The sequence below is a fragment of the Accipiter gentilis genome, chromosome 22, assembly GCF_929443795.1.
Source record: "Accipiter gentilis chromosome 22, bAccGen1.1, whole genome shotgun sequence".
Lineage (NCBI taxonomy): Eukaryota > Metazoa > Chordata > Aves > Accipitriformes > Accipitridae > Astur > Astur gentilis.
Genome location: NC_064901.1, coordinates 21654296 through 21669369, shown reverse-complemented (window position 1 = coordinate 21669369; position 15074 = coordinate 21654296). Strand labels below are relative to the sequence as shown.

General features: G+C 41.0%; 1 protein-coding gene across 34 annotated transcripts in view; it reads right to left on the bottom strand.

The window, feature by feature from the left end:
- Positions 1–15074, bottom strand: part of MADD (MAP kinase activating death domain) — a 76417-nt gene that overhangs the window by 37779 nt on the left and 23564 nt on the right. For 12 of the 34 annotated variants that reach the window (XM_049825826.1, XM_049825845.1, XM_049825834.1 and 9 more), the window contains exons 8-21: positions 13247–13303; positions 12322–12500; positions 11479–11714; positions 10964–11120; positions 9850–9953; positions 8771–8964; positions 7811–8142; positions 7002–7141; positions 5643–5744; positions 4737–4775; positions 3650–3709; positions 3081–3183; positions 1866–2052; positions 1541–1691 (exon numbers count right to left, since the gene is read on the bottom strand). In XM_049825826.1, the coding sequence (XP_049681783.1) occupies positions 1541–1691; positions 1866–2052; positions 3081–3183; positions 3650–3709; positions 4737–4775; positions 5643–5744; positions 7002–7141; positions 7811–8142; positions 8771–8964; positions 9850–9953; positions 10964–11120; positions 11479–11714; positions 12322–12500; positions 13247–13303 (2041 nt within the window). The remainder of the gene's footprint in view (positions 1–1540; positions 1692–1865; positions 2053–3080; positions 3184–3649; positions 3710–4736; positions 4776–5642; positions 5745–7001; positions 7142–7810; positions 8143–8770; positions 8965–9849; positions 9954–10963; positions 11121–11478; positions 11715–12321; positions 12501–13246; positions 13304–15074) is intronic. The other 22 variants (XM_049825838.1, XM_049825854.1, XM_049825855.1 and 19 more) reach the window with 6 other exon arrangements.

The window sequence follows — 15074 nt, the reverse complement described above, 5'->3', positions numbered from 1 at the left end:
GGGTCTTGATAGTGACATATCCACAGACAATAGCTACATCCCAAATCTATATTCCCAGGTTTACACAGTGCCCCCCTCTCCAGGTTTTACAGACACAGTAACTAGTGGGAAGTTCACACATAGCTTCCATTTTCAGAGACGTTGCTTCCTAGAACATAGTTCCCAATCCTACTCTTGTTGCCAACTGTCCTTACTCCTAAACAAGTCCTTAGTTTGACCATATTAAAATAACCACCACCATGCTTTATTAAGATTCAGCTTCCTCTAGACCAATAACCTAGACCAATATCCTTCCTCTAGACCAATATCCATCATGTCCTGTTCAAACAGTATGCATCATATGCAAACCGAACAATTTTAGGATTACTAGATCACTACTCTATGTTAAATAACATTAAGATAAACACTAATCTCTATAAAACATTTCTAGAAATATCTGGATCAACTCATGTAAAACATACTAAACAGCTAAAATAAATCAAGATGTCGTGCAATAATGAGAGAAGTCCTTCAAAGATGTATCAAGGCTTTAAAAGTTTATATCAAATTTTGTCTATTTTGACTACAATGAATCTACTGGGTAAGCTCTACTTACCATCAAATTATACTATCTGGCATTTACATTATCAAGACTTCATCTAAAACCACCAAGTTTTAGATCAGCCACTCTTAATTTTATGTTTAGGATTAGTGTCAGACTAAAAGGCTCATAATTACCAAGATCAGCCTATAACCCACAGTCAGGACTTTTAAACTAGCACAGCCTTCGTTATCTTCCTCAGCATTCTAACAACGACTGGAAATGAACCCCTGTAACCCACAGGGCATCTAAGCCAACTTATAAAATCCCTGATGCAAGCCACTCAGAACACCAACTATAAACTGTTTAGTAGATTTTACTCCTCAGCTACAATGAAATAAATAGCTTTTCATCATTTGAGATTACATCTGAGTCAGATATAAAGCAGAGACGTAGCTTTCTGTCATCTTTTGCTCTTTTTCCTTACACATGCATTTTCTTATTTTGCATTAAGAATCAGATTTTAAGAAAGAGCTGAAAAATATAGAGGTAGTTTCAGACTTTCCTCTCCAAGAGTACTTAGTGATATAAGAATCATTGTGTAATGCAAGGTAGTTGGTGAGATAAGTCTCATATGGTTCCACATTAGAAATATCTCCGTCCCTATTCAGGTTGTCTGCAATAACTTTCCAAGACTGTGGTTGGGACAGTGTTAATTGAAGGTCCCCACTCTCAGAATTTCCACTTCATCTGTAAAAGCCCCAGGTTTTGTATCTTACTGCATAATTCCCATTTTCAATCAAATACCCAGTATGACCGTTATTTTGTTATGGCCCAGCCACACGTGTGCAAGAGAATGGTTTCAAGCTTTGTAAGGTTTCAGTAACAATGGTACAGTTCTCACCTGTTTTGAAAGTGTCGTAAAACCCCTGAAATATCTGAAGCCACAAAACAGCTACCTTCACAATAAGGATCTTGTTTGGTTCGTAAACATTGTATTCTCATAAACACTTTTCTTACCTTTGTTGTAATAGTGAGTATGTGCTATCTCTAGCAGGCCAAAAACGCTGGCCATGCCTCCCAGGCCAGCATTTGCATATGACTGCTCCAGGCTCAACACAGTGCACTTCAGCAAGTCCAGCATGCCTTTATAAACCTTGCGGCTGATCTCCTACAATGAAAATCCCATTAGTGTCGCTATTTCAGAAGTGAGAAAGTAATTCAAGAACATAAATTCCCAAACTGCTGTAACATCAGCTTTTAGGAGGCAATTTAACAATAACTTTCTATGAATTGAGCCTCAGCAGACACTAGGTATGAGGAACCCGATGAGTTCAGCACTGACCACATCCTGTATGACATCCTGCCGAGCATCTTCTTCTGACTGGATTGTGCGATTCAACTTGCTTAGTACAAAGACACGGAGCTGCTCACTCTCCAGCAGGCGTCGGACTCTTTTCATATTCAGCCAGCCAACACCTTGCCCATCGAGAACATTGTGTACCACCTCCTTCAGGAACTGCTGGTTCTCACTGATTGATTTAAGAGGAAGCAGGCAAAAACTTAGCCCTCTGCTGACCTTGGCCAGGACACACATAGAAATGCATTTCCTATCAAAGCTAAGTTTACAAGAAAAAAAACTTCAAATCTAGCTATGCTTGCTGCTAACATAACTGCACACAGCCCAACCTCTGTTCTATAGGTGTAGCATCAAATATTTTATTTTATGTTATTTCCTATAATAAGCTGTAATCAGATTTTCCTCTAGTCCTTCTAGCTACGACTCTACTCCTCACCTTCACAGCACTCCTCAGAATCTATAGGAGCCCTCTATGCCACAACCTTCTCCCACAGCTGCCTTGTCTGACCTGTAGGCTTTCCTTGAAAGAGGAAGCACAGCACTACTAATAGCACTACTGCAGCAGCCTTGGCACATGTACTGCTTCAGCTTGTTTTGCCACAGGGGAGGGAATGATAAGAAGGGAACTCCTGTGCAGCCTGCTGCATTCCCCAGTCTGAACTGCAGTTATTGTTCTTGCTTGTCTCCCAACCCAGTAGCTCAAAGCAAACTTCACTCTACCCATGACTACTACATAAGAAAAGGAGGAGAAAGCACAGGCAAAGGTCAGGTAACATTTACTTGCACCATTCTGAGTCCCCTTCCCAAGGCTGAGAAAAGCGTTTCACATGAATTCATGGAATCAAACTGCTTCATATGACTCAGCTGATCCCCTGCATGGTGCATTAAGACTCTGCTGGCTAGACTGCCTTGTTCAGAACAGACTCAACTACAAATAATAAATACTCAGCTAAAGTAGGGACCTAAAATTTTTGGATCTCAGACGGAAAGAGGATACATTTCAGAGCATATTAAAATATGTATGTGTGCTATTAACTGTAAGACCATCCATACCAAATCTTCTCAGACAATAAGTGCAAGCTTAGGGCCATAGAAAAGCACTATTTAGTTTTCAACAGCTAGACTTCTGAGGAAACATTGGCCAAGTATGAGACCACTCTAACAACACTTTATACTCAAAAAAGCAATAAAAGATATTACCTGGAATTGCTAGTTCGTCCCTGAGGCGATGGAGATTCTCTCTTCACTGTCGGGCTGTGCTTAATGACTGAAGACTTTTGATCCACCAGGGCTCGTCTATTTCCTAAACAGGAGTGGAAACAGCATGAGAGGAAGAGGTAGGAAGAAGAAAAAAACCACCTGTTCCCAGGACAGTAACAAGCAACACTAAGGTTGGCTAACATACCTATTCGGATTACAGGTAACAGACTTCAAACAAAATGGAAACTCCAAAAAAAGCAGCAGCGTATATCATATTCTAGCATCACACATCGGCAGAAAACAGTAATGGGAGTAATGCAGAGAGAAAAAGAGAAGATGGTAATGGGAGCAGGAGGTGAAAGGCAGGAAAAGTTTGGCTGCTCTGCATGCAGTTCTACAACAAGAACCATCTTCAAATTAGTCACTATATGTAAAAGCATAATGCATTAGGGGTGACTAGTATAGATCATGTGGTACTGGTTACCCAGTGAGAAAGGTAGCCCAAAGTCAGGCATAGGGAATGCTGGAAATTGTTATATCATGCACAGCTCATGCTGTAGGGAACCCACCTTCATTGCTTACTGGGCCAGCTTCAGTAATAATCTCCATTATAGTATTTAACCCAAATACTGGGACACAAAATATACAATTAGTAGTGTACTACAATTCTACAGTCCCCACCATCAGCAGCAAAAGAATCCAACTACCAGCTTCTTCCCAGCCCTCCCTCAAAACAAAACCCAAATGACACTAGAGCAGGAAGGATGCTTGAAAGCCCAAGACAACAAGGGCCAGTGTAATTAATCTTAGAGATAGTGCTTGACTTGAAATTTGGCATCGTGGAACCAATGTATTGCATCTTCAAGGACATTATTGGATATATTGTATTTCAAGGGCACTATCAAAAACATCTGCATCACTGAGGAAAAAATATCAATGGATGTGCATGAAATAAAAATTAAAAAGGAAGATGGCAAGTGGTCAGACAGCAGCAATGAGATGGAGTCCCAGCATCATTTCCCATTACAGTTAGAAAGACAAGGTATCACACACACTTGGTAAGAACAAGTTAATGCAGTGATTTTATATCTGTACAACAGAGACAAAAACATTTAAGAAACAGTGCCCAGTGGGAGTCCCAGTGACGCAGCATGCACACGTAAATGAACACAAACACACACACACACACACACACACTTGCACATGCATAAAAGACTGAGCTACTCCACGGAAATCCCATCCTCATATCTGCATAGTAACATTAAAGACCCTACAGGACTACAGTAGTCAAGAAAGAACACCAAAGTGGAGAAGATGAGGTGCAAAGCATGAACGTGGAATGGCAAACCCCATCACTGTTTTCTTCCAATGCATGGAATCAGTCATTAAGTTTACCCATGGAAATAATCCTGACATGAAGCATGTTTCTTATCCAGTACAATTGGACATAAAAACATAACCAACTGGTAAAAGGTTGTCAAAAACAGCTGTGCAGAGTTTCTGCTAGTGTTTTCACCCTACCAGTCCTGTTCCTCCTCATTTTACAGACAGGGAATGATTACTTGTCTCAGAAACAAAGTCCAAAGCAGAAACACAAAAACCAGCTTTTGGCCTTTGTTTCTACAAGGTCTAAGGTCAGCAAAACATCATACCAACCTTCATCCACATCCCTTCCCACTTCCAGATTAAAGTAATCTTTACCGATGAAAATGATGAGGAGGAAAAAAATAAATGAAAAAAAATCAACATATTAAAACAAAAGCAATAAGTTCTAATCAGATAGAATAACTCAAAAGGTAAAATAAAACCTTTCCCCAGTTTAGCAACTGAAAAGGTCTCAACACTAAAACTCCAACATGTGCTCAGTCACCCCTTCTGTTATTACATCTGGTACAAGGACAACCAGACTGACTAACTCCCCACAGTAAGAGGGTCATTTCTCTAGTGCCCATCCACACATGTTATCTAATGATACTGCAGACAAACACGAGATGTTCCAATGAAAAGACTGTGCACATAAGTTAGGGATCGATCTTCACTCTGAATGAGCTGAAGAATGGTTGTAATTTGATTTTGATCAAAATTTTTTATTTAGTGAACTTAAGAGACTATAAACACTTTTGAAACCCATGTAAACTGCAGTCTCCATGGGAAACTGGCATTAACCCCACTGAGAAATGCAGCATCATTGCTCCAACAAGTTACCTAAGGCTAATCATGAAGATAATGGCAGTGCAAAAGTAGGACCTACCTCTTGGTTCCCATTCTTTACGCTAAGTACTTAAAAATGAAACAAAACAAAATACAAAACAAAACCAACATTCACAGTGTATCCATTAACACAGGCTAGACAAGCCAGTCTCCCATCCCAACGCAGCCAAATTCTCGGGAAGAAGTCTGACTGAGAACTATCAAGACAATTTACTGTCTTGATACTCAAGACAGGTATTACCCAAACTGCCAAAATGCATCACCCCAAGGATTCCTGTTAGGGGTAAGACCTCAGACTGCCAAGGCACAAGAACTGTAAAGGCTGTAGAAGTCAAAGGGAAAAACGGTTACCTTTCAGGCTAGGAAAGGGAGTATTCTTGTCTCTCCCAACTTTGGTTGGTAGGGCTAAGTTGGACAGACTGAAGCTTGTGCTGTGGTTTCTGTACAGGCTGCCTACGACAGAAGAAGACAACAGTTAAATGCCTAATGCTTGCTGCACATACCCAAACTTCCTAAACCTCCTGTAATTCACCTTCTTATTCCAGATCCTTGATGATTAAGTTGTTCTTTATTACCCAAAAGTCTCAAAAGCATAACGTCATCTCATTTACATTGCAACCACATCTGAAATTAGATTATTCTAAAATGTACAAAAACTTAACTCTTAGCTTTCATGTTACAATCACTGCTGCTTTATCTTTGAGTCTTAAATGTAACAGCAATATCCACCTGTCTTCCTGCACTTAAACAGGTAACCTCACATCAGCTGTGTCTTCTTGTTTGATCCTCTTTTTGGGAGCAAATGAATAGTAGGGGCCACATGAGAAAACAGGGTGATGGAAGATCACCAAAACATGTAATTCTGAACTAAGGATTGTGCAGTGTGCTTTGTGAAATGCTGTAAATCTGCCACAGAAGTGTGCTTTAAAATAGAAGCTTTAATTTATCAGGAGAAAGCAGAAGTTCTTCCTAATACAGACAGATCTTAAGAACACAATAATGCATCATCATCTGGTTAAGCCTGTAGGCAGCCTGAAAGCATCTCCTGTAGATCAATGAGCTGATTAACACTTCATGATGTTAATTTAAAATGTCAGCGTACTATTTCAGTTTGCTTTGGTTCTTTTTTTGCAGCCTTATTTTAGTAACAATCATTTTACCAGAAACATCCAATATACTTTCACCACTGCTGCAAATTTCTTGCACTGCTCCCCACTATAGTGCAAGACTCAACTGGCCATATCTTCTTTCACTCATTAAAAAACTCTAGATTATTCTTCCACACCTGTGGATTTTATTATTAAAATATAACTGAAAGTAGGTGAGCACAGTCAAGAAATTGAATTTAGCATCTAAACACACAACATGGTAGCATGGAAGGCATACTACTGGTAAGATTTTTGTATCAACTTCAGGAAATTGCACAATTTTCTGTTTAAATGAAACAAAGGATTTCTGATCTGTGCCCTAAAGTGCCATATAACTCAAAGGCCTAACCACATAACCAAAGTCCTTCTTACTGAAAAACACATAAAGCAGTAGTTAGCAGTGTAAGTTAAATAGGTCCTGTGGCTCCCAACATGACTTCTGGAGAGCTGGTAACAATTTGATAACCAAGTCATTCTCTTGACTAGCCATGCCTCTATTCCACTTGTCTGTAAATTTTATTATAATAAATGAAACCAGCTTAATGAATTCATTAGTACATACTTGCAAAAGACATGATGCCCCCAAAACCTTCACTGCTGTTGTTGGAGACAGTAGAGTTTGGGGAGCTGGCCCTGGAATCTGAGTCTGCATCAGAATCATTGGCCAGTTTTAAACTGTTTGGACGGAGTAACTTCTGAGACCTTTAAAGAAATTAAGTACAACTGTTATTAGCTTTCCCCCTTCCCACCCCAAATCAACATGTATGATTGTGGGAGATCTATGCTGGTCTCATTCCTCATCCGTTTTCACCACACTATCCTTACCTTGTGGGATATTTAAAAAAAAAAAACACAGAACAAAACAAAAACCCAACCCAAGAGAATTGAAGCATCTTTGCATTGAGGCTTCTATTACCTTTCAGGGCATGCTGAAAATTTGTCTACAAAAGGGCATTGGTGGATTTGAGGGTGAAAGGGTTCTGCTTTGAGAGCAATAACAAGAAAACCCAATGTCATCAATCACTATAGTATCTTTCCCCCAAAAGACAAAAGCTTCACCAAAAAATAAAAAAATTTTAAAAATCGCTCAAAGGTTTCCAGAAATCAGTAGGTGATATACTAGAATGTTTCTAGGAAGAACTGATAATTCTATTAGCATCTACTGCTTACATAAAAGCAAGGATCTGAGGGAACTGAGCAAGTGCCTTTACTCAAACCAGAAGGGTTTACAGAATTTCAGTATTAAATTAAAGTGATCAACAATACATTTCAGGTGCAAAAGGCATTGGAATGAACAAACAATAAACTACTGGAAGCAGATGGAAATCCCAATAGTGCTGTACAGAAGGGCAGGAGACAAGGAGGACTCGCCTGCTTCCATTGAGATTCTGGTTAAATCTTGGGGTGTAGCTTTCTTCCTGCTCATCATCTTCATCCTCCGTAGGAAAACCATACTGTGGTTCAAAGTATGGATTGTCATACTCTCGCTTCCTCACCACCCCTTCTGAGGAGCTCATGCTGCCAGCTGTGCTGTCGCTCTCATGGCGGTCCAAGCTTATCTTGGGAAAGCTTGGTTGCAGTGGTAAGGAAGGGAGATGGTTTGAAAATCCAGCAACCAACTTCTCTTCCATTTCTGCTGAATCTGCTGACTCCTGTGGACCAGTCAAATCATTGATCTGTTCGCTAATTTGTGTAACATACAACTGAAGGGCAGGACAAGAACAATTATTTCAAACTGGGAAGTCTGTACAGTCCTTGCTGTTTGTTACTTGCTTAACAAATTTGCTGTTTGTTGCCCCCACCCCATCCCCACTATCCATGGCTCTAATCTAGGATTTTACATACGCTGCAGTGTTTGCGCATTGTTCTAGCGACTTACTCCCCTGTAAAACAGATCTTACTGGCAAGTGTAAGCTCAGGATAACAGCTTTCCATTACCCTGTTCTGTGGTTATGCAAGCAACTCCCATTCTTCCTAAATGACCACAGATTCATGAGTTTCCCCACCGCGCTCCCTGTTCCTCTAACGCATCAGGTCTTTCCAGACTCTGTAAAAGCAATTCCTGTAGTCATAACCTGGACCACTGCTCTCTGTTAATGCTGCATTTTTCAATGCATGGGAGCTTTTAGGTACAGGAATGCTCTGTCCCAGCATAAGAGGGTACCAGTGAACTCCACCTTGCTCAGAAAGTCCAGAAAGAGCATGCAATTTAATCTGCATGGTTTCACAGTCCTATTAGCTTTTGCCCTTCTCAGAAAGAACCACGTGCATTCTCCCATTCTTTATATCCTAATATTCTGATCTTGGGGCTGAACTCATCTCAGTACACACATGATTCACTCCATGGATGACAGTGCTGGGGCTGCTACTGGCTGTAGTACTGGAACTTGAACGAGGCTGGTTGTTCTCTTGGGAGTTTTCACTGTCCATGGCCTGTTCATCCAGATCCCCCGAGTATTCTTGAAAATCATCAAATTCCACTTCACTAGCATCACCAAGAGCTGCATGAGTCAGGGGGTCAACACCTGCAAACACATCATTTTGCATTAGACGACTGCCTTCCTCAGCCTTTTGCCCATCTAACTAAAGACCCCTAGCAGTTGAGGGCTGCTCAGTAGAATAAACCTGCATAAAATTTAGGTTGTAAAGGGCTTTTGGAGGTCATCTATTCCAACTCTCTACTCAAAGCAGGGGTAACTTCAAAGTTAAAGCAGATTGCTCAGGGCCTTGTCCCACTGAGTTTTGAAAGTCTCCAAGGCTTGACATTCTACTTTGATCCTGGGAACCTGTTTAACTACACTAACCATGAAGATCTTTTCCTTATGTCCAAGCAAATTTCTTTTGTTGCAACTTAGGATTATAACCTCTTGCCCTTGGGACACAGGAAATGTGTTGGCAGTCCTACATTTAGTTGATTGAAGAAAGTGAGAACTTCCCGCTCTCACAAGAGAAGCTATTGCTGCAGCCTTCATATAAGCCACAGAGAATGCATTTTGCTGTCCCCACCAGGATAGAGTGACTCATTAAAGCCAGCACTGAGAACCAATATGCGGGGGCAGGAGAAAGCTTGTACTCTGCTGCCCATATTGCACAGTATCTACTGGCAGCAGCAGGTTGTTTCCAGATCTAGCAAGCCAGTTTTGTTCAGCAGCACCTATTTCTGTTCTTCCTCCTCCCAGTGTCCTTTGAAGGGCATTGTTTATAAGCAGGAGAAATGTCTCTTTTTCAGCCTACCCCTGGATATTTAAGGAGGAGTATAGAAGACACTTTTACCTCAGAGCAAGACTACAATGGAACAATACTTTGCACTGATTTAGGGACTTGGGGGAAGCATTTTTCCCCACGGTGCAGATGAATGGGGAAGAGGAACCTATGTGGACCTTGCAAAAGTAAAGCTCAAAGTTACTCACTTGGAGTATCGCCATTAATGTCACATTTCATCATCTCACTGACAAAGTCACCAAGGGAGGAGTAGGAGGAACTTGAGTCATCATAGTCGACACTGTCACTGCCACTGCCACACAGGTGAGAAAGAGAGATGAGTGGCAACATAACAGGAATAGCAGGGCCTGATGTTTCAAAGATATGAATCAGCACTGTTTTCATGGGCCTCTTAAAAATCTCATGATATTTCAGTCTCTACAAACAAATTTCTGGCAAGAGACAGAAGCCAGCTTCATGAAAGGTCAGAGCAAATGAAATAACTTTGAGGTATGTGCAGAGACAATATGGGAGGACATTTAAAGGCTCTCAGCAAAGTTAATGAGGTCAAGCATAAGTGAGCAGGGAGTAGTGTATTAATTCTGTGTGTGTGTGTGTGTGTGTGTGTGTAGGACAACTTCAAGGGAACTGGAAAACCCAAGTAAAAGCATTCCCTTTTTATACTAACGATTAATCCCACTCAGTCAGAACCATTGGTGCTGTGTAGAACATAAAAGTTGTGCAAGTCCAAGCCTGAAAGATCTCACAGGCTAGCAGAAAATGAAGGATAATAAAACTTGATGCAAAACTCTGGGAAACAGAGCCAAAACTACTAGAACAAAAAAAATTACTCTCATTTTACTGAACACACAAGAAGGTCTCAGGCAGTGGGTAGTACTCACAAGCTTCACATAACTATGTGCACTGAGTAGAAATTTAAAAGAGTGGTAGGATGGGTGGGAGTACTTGTAGTACTGCAACAGAAATAACCAGAGAAAGAACAGCATGGAAGAAAAAAAAAAACCATTAGGGTGGGAGAAAATACCAAGTGTCAAGTGGCATACGGGTAGCAAAAGAAAACAGGAAAATACAAATGGAGAATTACATTAAATGAAGGCTTGAAAAGACACAAAAGGAAAGGGTTAAGAGGTTGCTGTGATGACAGAGCAGAGAGACAATTTACTTCAGTGTCAGTATTCTGCCCAGACAGAAGAAATGAAACAGCAACCTGGCAGGCTACAGGAAAAAGCTGCAAATGAGAAGTAAGTTCAGATTGCTGGGCCTCTTCTCCACCCCACAACTAAGGTCATGCTCCCCACTAACCTGTCATCAGTGGGATCAGAATCTGTTTCTTTCTCTGCTGGGACATTCAGTGCTTCAGCCAGCTGTGAATTACTGTCATAGACACGATAGTGGATGGGCTGCAGCTGGTGAGCATACCACTTCGGTTTGTCACCAATCAGTGCTGGGTCAAACATGTCTGCACAAAAAACAAGGAGTTAATTCAACTCATTTATTGGTGTCAAAGGCTTCATTCACAGTGAGACTACCCCCTACTAAGTCTTGCACAAAGGAAGGAACAGCCTCTACTCTAAGAAGCCTCCGTAACCAAACAAGACAAGATGTAAAATTAATTGGAGGAGTGAGTGGCTAATAGCAGGGCTAACTTGGCAGAAACACAAGAGGACATACATGAAAATAGAAAAGTGTTCCTTGAACTGGATTTCACTCCCCAGCAGGAATAATATGGTGTAAAACTCAGACCTTCCCTAGAATCTCTCTGCTTTTTAAGTTCCTGCATGACATCCAAGTGCAAGAAAGGCAAGACCAAAACTTACTGTTATGAATTCTTTGGAAAGCATAGTTAGTAGGGTTGAGTGACCACTCTCCAAAGTATTCTACTGCCTGTGTCCTGGAAAGCTTATCTGCAAAAGGTGTCTGCTTCGGCCTAGAGGCAAGAAAAGAATTTGCCTGGAAGGCCACCACTGGTCGAGGGAAGAGACGAAGAGTGCGAGTATGCATCTGGAAACCTTGCAAAACGTTTGGTGAGTTGAAGAATCTCACCATAGCAACCCTGAAAAGAAACAGAGAACAACATATCAGATAAAAACACAGAACACAACAGAAAAGAAGACAGAGCGCCTTTAAAAGGTATGCAGTAGGCAACATTTCAAACCTTTGAAGAATGGTAACCCAGTACAAAAAGCTAAGTCTTCTTAGAAAACAGTTGTCTTGGAAAAAAGAAAAGAAAAAAACAAAAAAACACTGAGAAATCACTTTGGTTTAATTCACCACCTTAACATCAAGACCCAGTCAATGAGGGACATTGTTCTCATGTCTGCTAGCTGAGGTGACAATTAAGTCTCCAGCTTTTTTTGTAGTTTAAGGCTTGTGATTTAAGCTGAGAATACAATACCAGACTGACAAATCCAGGTAAAGTGGATGATCTACAGGAAAATGCAAGAAACAAAACAACCCCTCCAGATACACGGTTATGTTCATGCAGTTAATAGATCTGAGGTAAACACTAATTTCTGCTCTTTTTTTCCCCTGATGTAAAGTAGAACCTGCAGCAGAACCTGGAAGATGCTGCTTCCACCACAGGACCCATAGAAGTGTCTGTGCTGCCTTCAAGTGCAAACTTTATGAAGACTCAACACTACCTTCCTGTTCAGCCTCACCTGGTAGCCACATCTACAGAGTCCACATCATTCCCATAGATCAGAGGGTTGAATTCTGTGGAGGGAGTAGACTGCAAATCATTCTGCGGTCTTCCCAGTAGCAGTGGCACCTCCTGCCCCTCGTGGAACTTCTCTAGATTAAGAATGGGCTGAGTATTCAGACTCATGCTGGCCAGTGCCTAAAGAAGGACAACATTATGCACACATTCAGCAAGAAAGAAAAGTTATTCAAGGAACAAGAGAGAGATCAGAGCTACTCTGCCTTCTAGGCAATTGCAACAATTGTGCATGCTCCATTAGTTTATCTTAAACTATCTCCTATGCTGAGTCAACAAATATCTCCAGGCCCTCCTTTATGTGGACTGTAAAAAAATGATGTCCTCAATGCTGAAACAGTCCTGGAGGCAGCCAAGGAGTATCACAGAAATCCACTTTGCTAGATCATTCATGACAGGAAAACAGATAGTCCAGATTGGACTGCTAGTAGTATGACACTGTGTACAACTTATTCCTGTGTGTAATTTGAATACATCTTGGGACCTAGAGGCCTTGAAACTTGCAACTTGGCCATTCCACCAGTGAGTTTGATGTCCCAGGATAATGTGGAAACACCTTTACAGGCATCTGCCTGTATCCCTGCAAATCTCCACTTCGCAGCTGAATGAGGTCTTCATCTCTCCATAAAGCTACCATTCTCTTCAACCCTCGTAACTTCTTCAAGGATATGCACTGGAGCAGCACAAGTGGTAAATCAGTCCTGGACACTGAGACCTGCCCTAAATCTTCCTAATTTCTCCCATTTGCCCACTGAGTCGTCATCTTTTTATTTCAAAAATAAATAAATATATAAAACAAAACAAAAACCAAAACTGCAAAGGAAAAGGGTAAAATGGAAAATTGAGCAGAAAAGAATAAAATAAAGAACCTTGTTGTCAGGAGTGAGCAGCTGTTTCTGAGTGATTGCAGTCATGCTAACCAGACACTGGAGGCAAGATGGAAGATCATATGATAACACCAGCAGCCCATCAGAGCCAAGACGAACACATGACAACAGAGAAACAGATGGAAGGGAAAAAAAAAAATTAAAAAAATCTATTACTACCAAATATTACAAATGAGAGGAAATAAAAGGGACCACAAAATAGGCACATTTTGGGAGAGAGGTTTAACTGCCCCACCCCCAAACATTCACATCTGGCCACTTTGGAAAGTGGAAAGGCTGCTGTCCTTACTGATGCAGCTAAGAACTTTCTACTGCAGTTTAAAAGCAGATATCCTGAATTTTATTAGTTGGCTCTAAGACCCAAAGGCACACAAAAGTGTTAACCTTAGTGATGTGGACCACAATTTAGTCCTCTCTACTTTGTACAGCAAGCATTAGCACTCCTTCTCCTTTGCCAATGGTCAACTCTTAATGATAATGCCTATAGGAATACAGAGGGATGTAACCTGAATTTGGGTGAACACTCAGAGAATTTTAAATATGTCCTCAAGGAAATTGCAATTTGTTCTTCTGATATCCAACTTTGCCCTAGTGAGACAGTTTTGCTGAATAGTGCCTGAAATTGCAAGGGGGTGAGGCAGAAGCAGGGGGGAAGGTGGATTTAACAAAACTCCAAGCAACACATCGCTTCCATCTGTGCTGACAGCAGGTACTGGGGTATCATAGAGGTTACACACTTTGCTCTCCGGGTCTACGAGGAGAGAGAAAGAGCAGATCTCATCACATTAGTAACACACTTTACCTTTAGATACTGCATGCAGCGTGCATAAGGAAAACAGAAATAAAGAGATAAAACCTGCTTGACACGATCAGCCAGGATGACCCAAGCTGATTAATGGTTTAGCAGGACCTGAGAGGAGAGAATGAGACCTCACACACAGATCTGTGAATGGAGGGGAAACAAAGATGATCATAGCTTGATGGATCAAGTCAGAGTTTAAAGCCCACATGGCAAATGTAAAGGAGGAATCTGGAAATTTCTGCACCAACTGGAAACAAGTTAGCCCCAAACAACAGTAAAAAACAGAAACCATCTGTTCTGTCCAGAAGCATTTCAAATTATCCCTCACTTGGCTAAGAAATTAACTGTAGTTATAAGTCTTGGTGACCACTCACTTTTCCAAATTAACTCTCTCCATGAAGACAGAAAACCAGCAACTGGATACCTACCACTTAACATCTGTATCAATTGATATTGCTTTTCAAGCTCAAAATGCTGTTGTGTTCTAACATGGGCGATGTTCTAACTGGCCAACTATATGAAAGAGGCATCTTAAATAGGTTGACACAAAATTCCTAGTCCTGTGCTTCCCCTACAAATAACAAAGGTGGAAGCAGCAGAGACAGCAAAAGATGAAACAGGTAACAAAAATTACAGTTAAGTCCTCAGGAGAAATACAGAGAGATCTGAAACAACATGAAAGTCTCAGATTTAGCTTAGTCAGGAGAAGACAATATTAGAAAGTCATACAGCTCAGGGATCTCAAAAGAAGACACCCCTATAAATTTGTTTAATCAGCCACCCTATTGATTAGCCCACTGCCACATTCAGAGCAGTAGACCTCTCCATGACTGACCACGGGGCACTTTCTTGAACAAGAGCATTCTAGTACTCTGATACGTTTTCACATCCATCTGATGTGCCAGGATACACACCTGCTTTTAATTCATTTTGCTTTACATTAGCTGATTTGCATTCTTGTCCAGTACAGCAGAAGAACTGTGCAAGACTTCATCTGCTAAGTTCTAC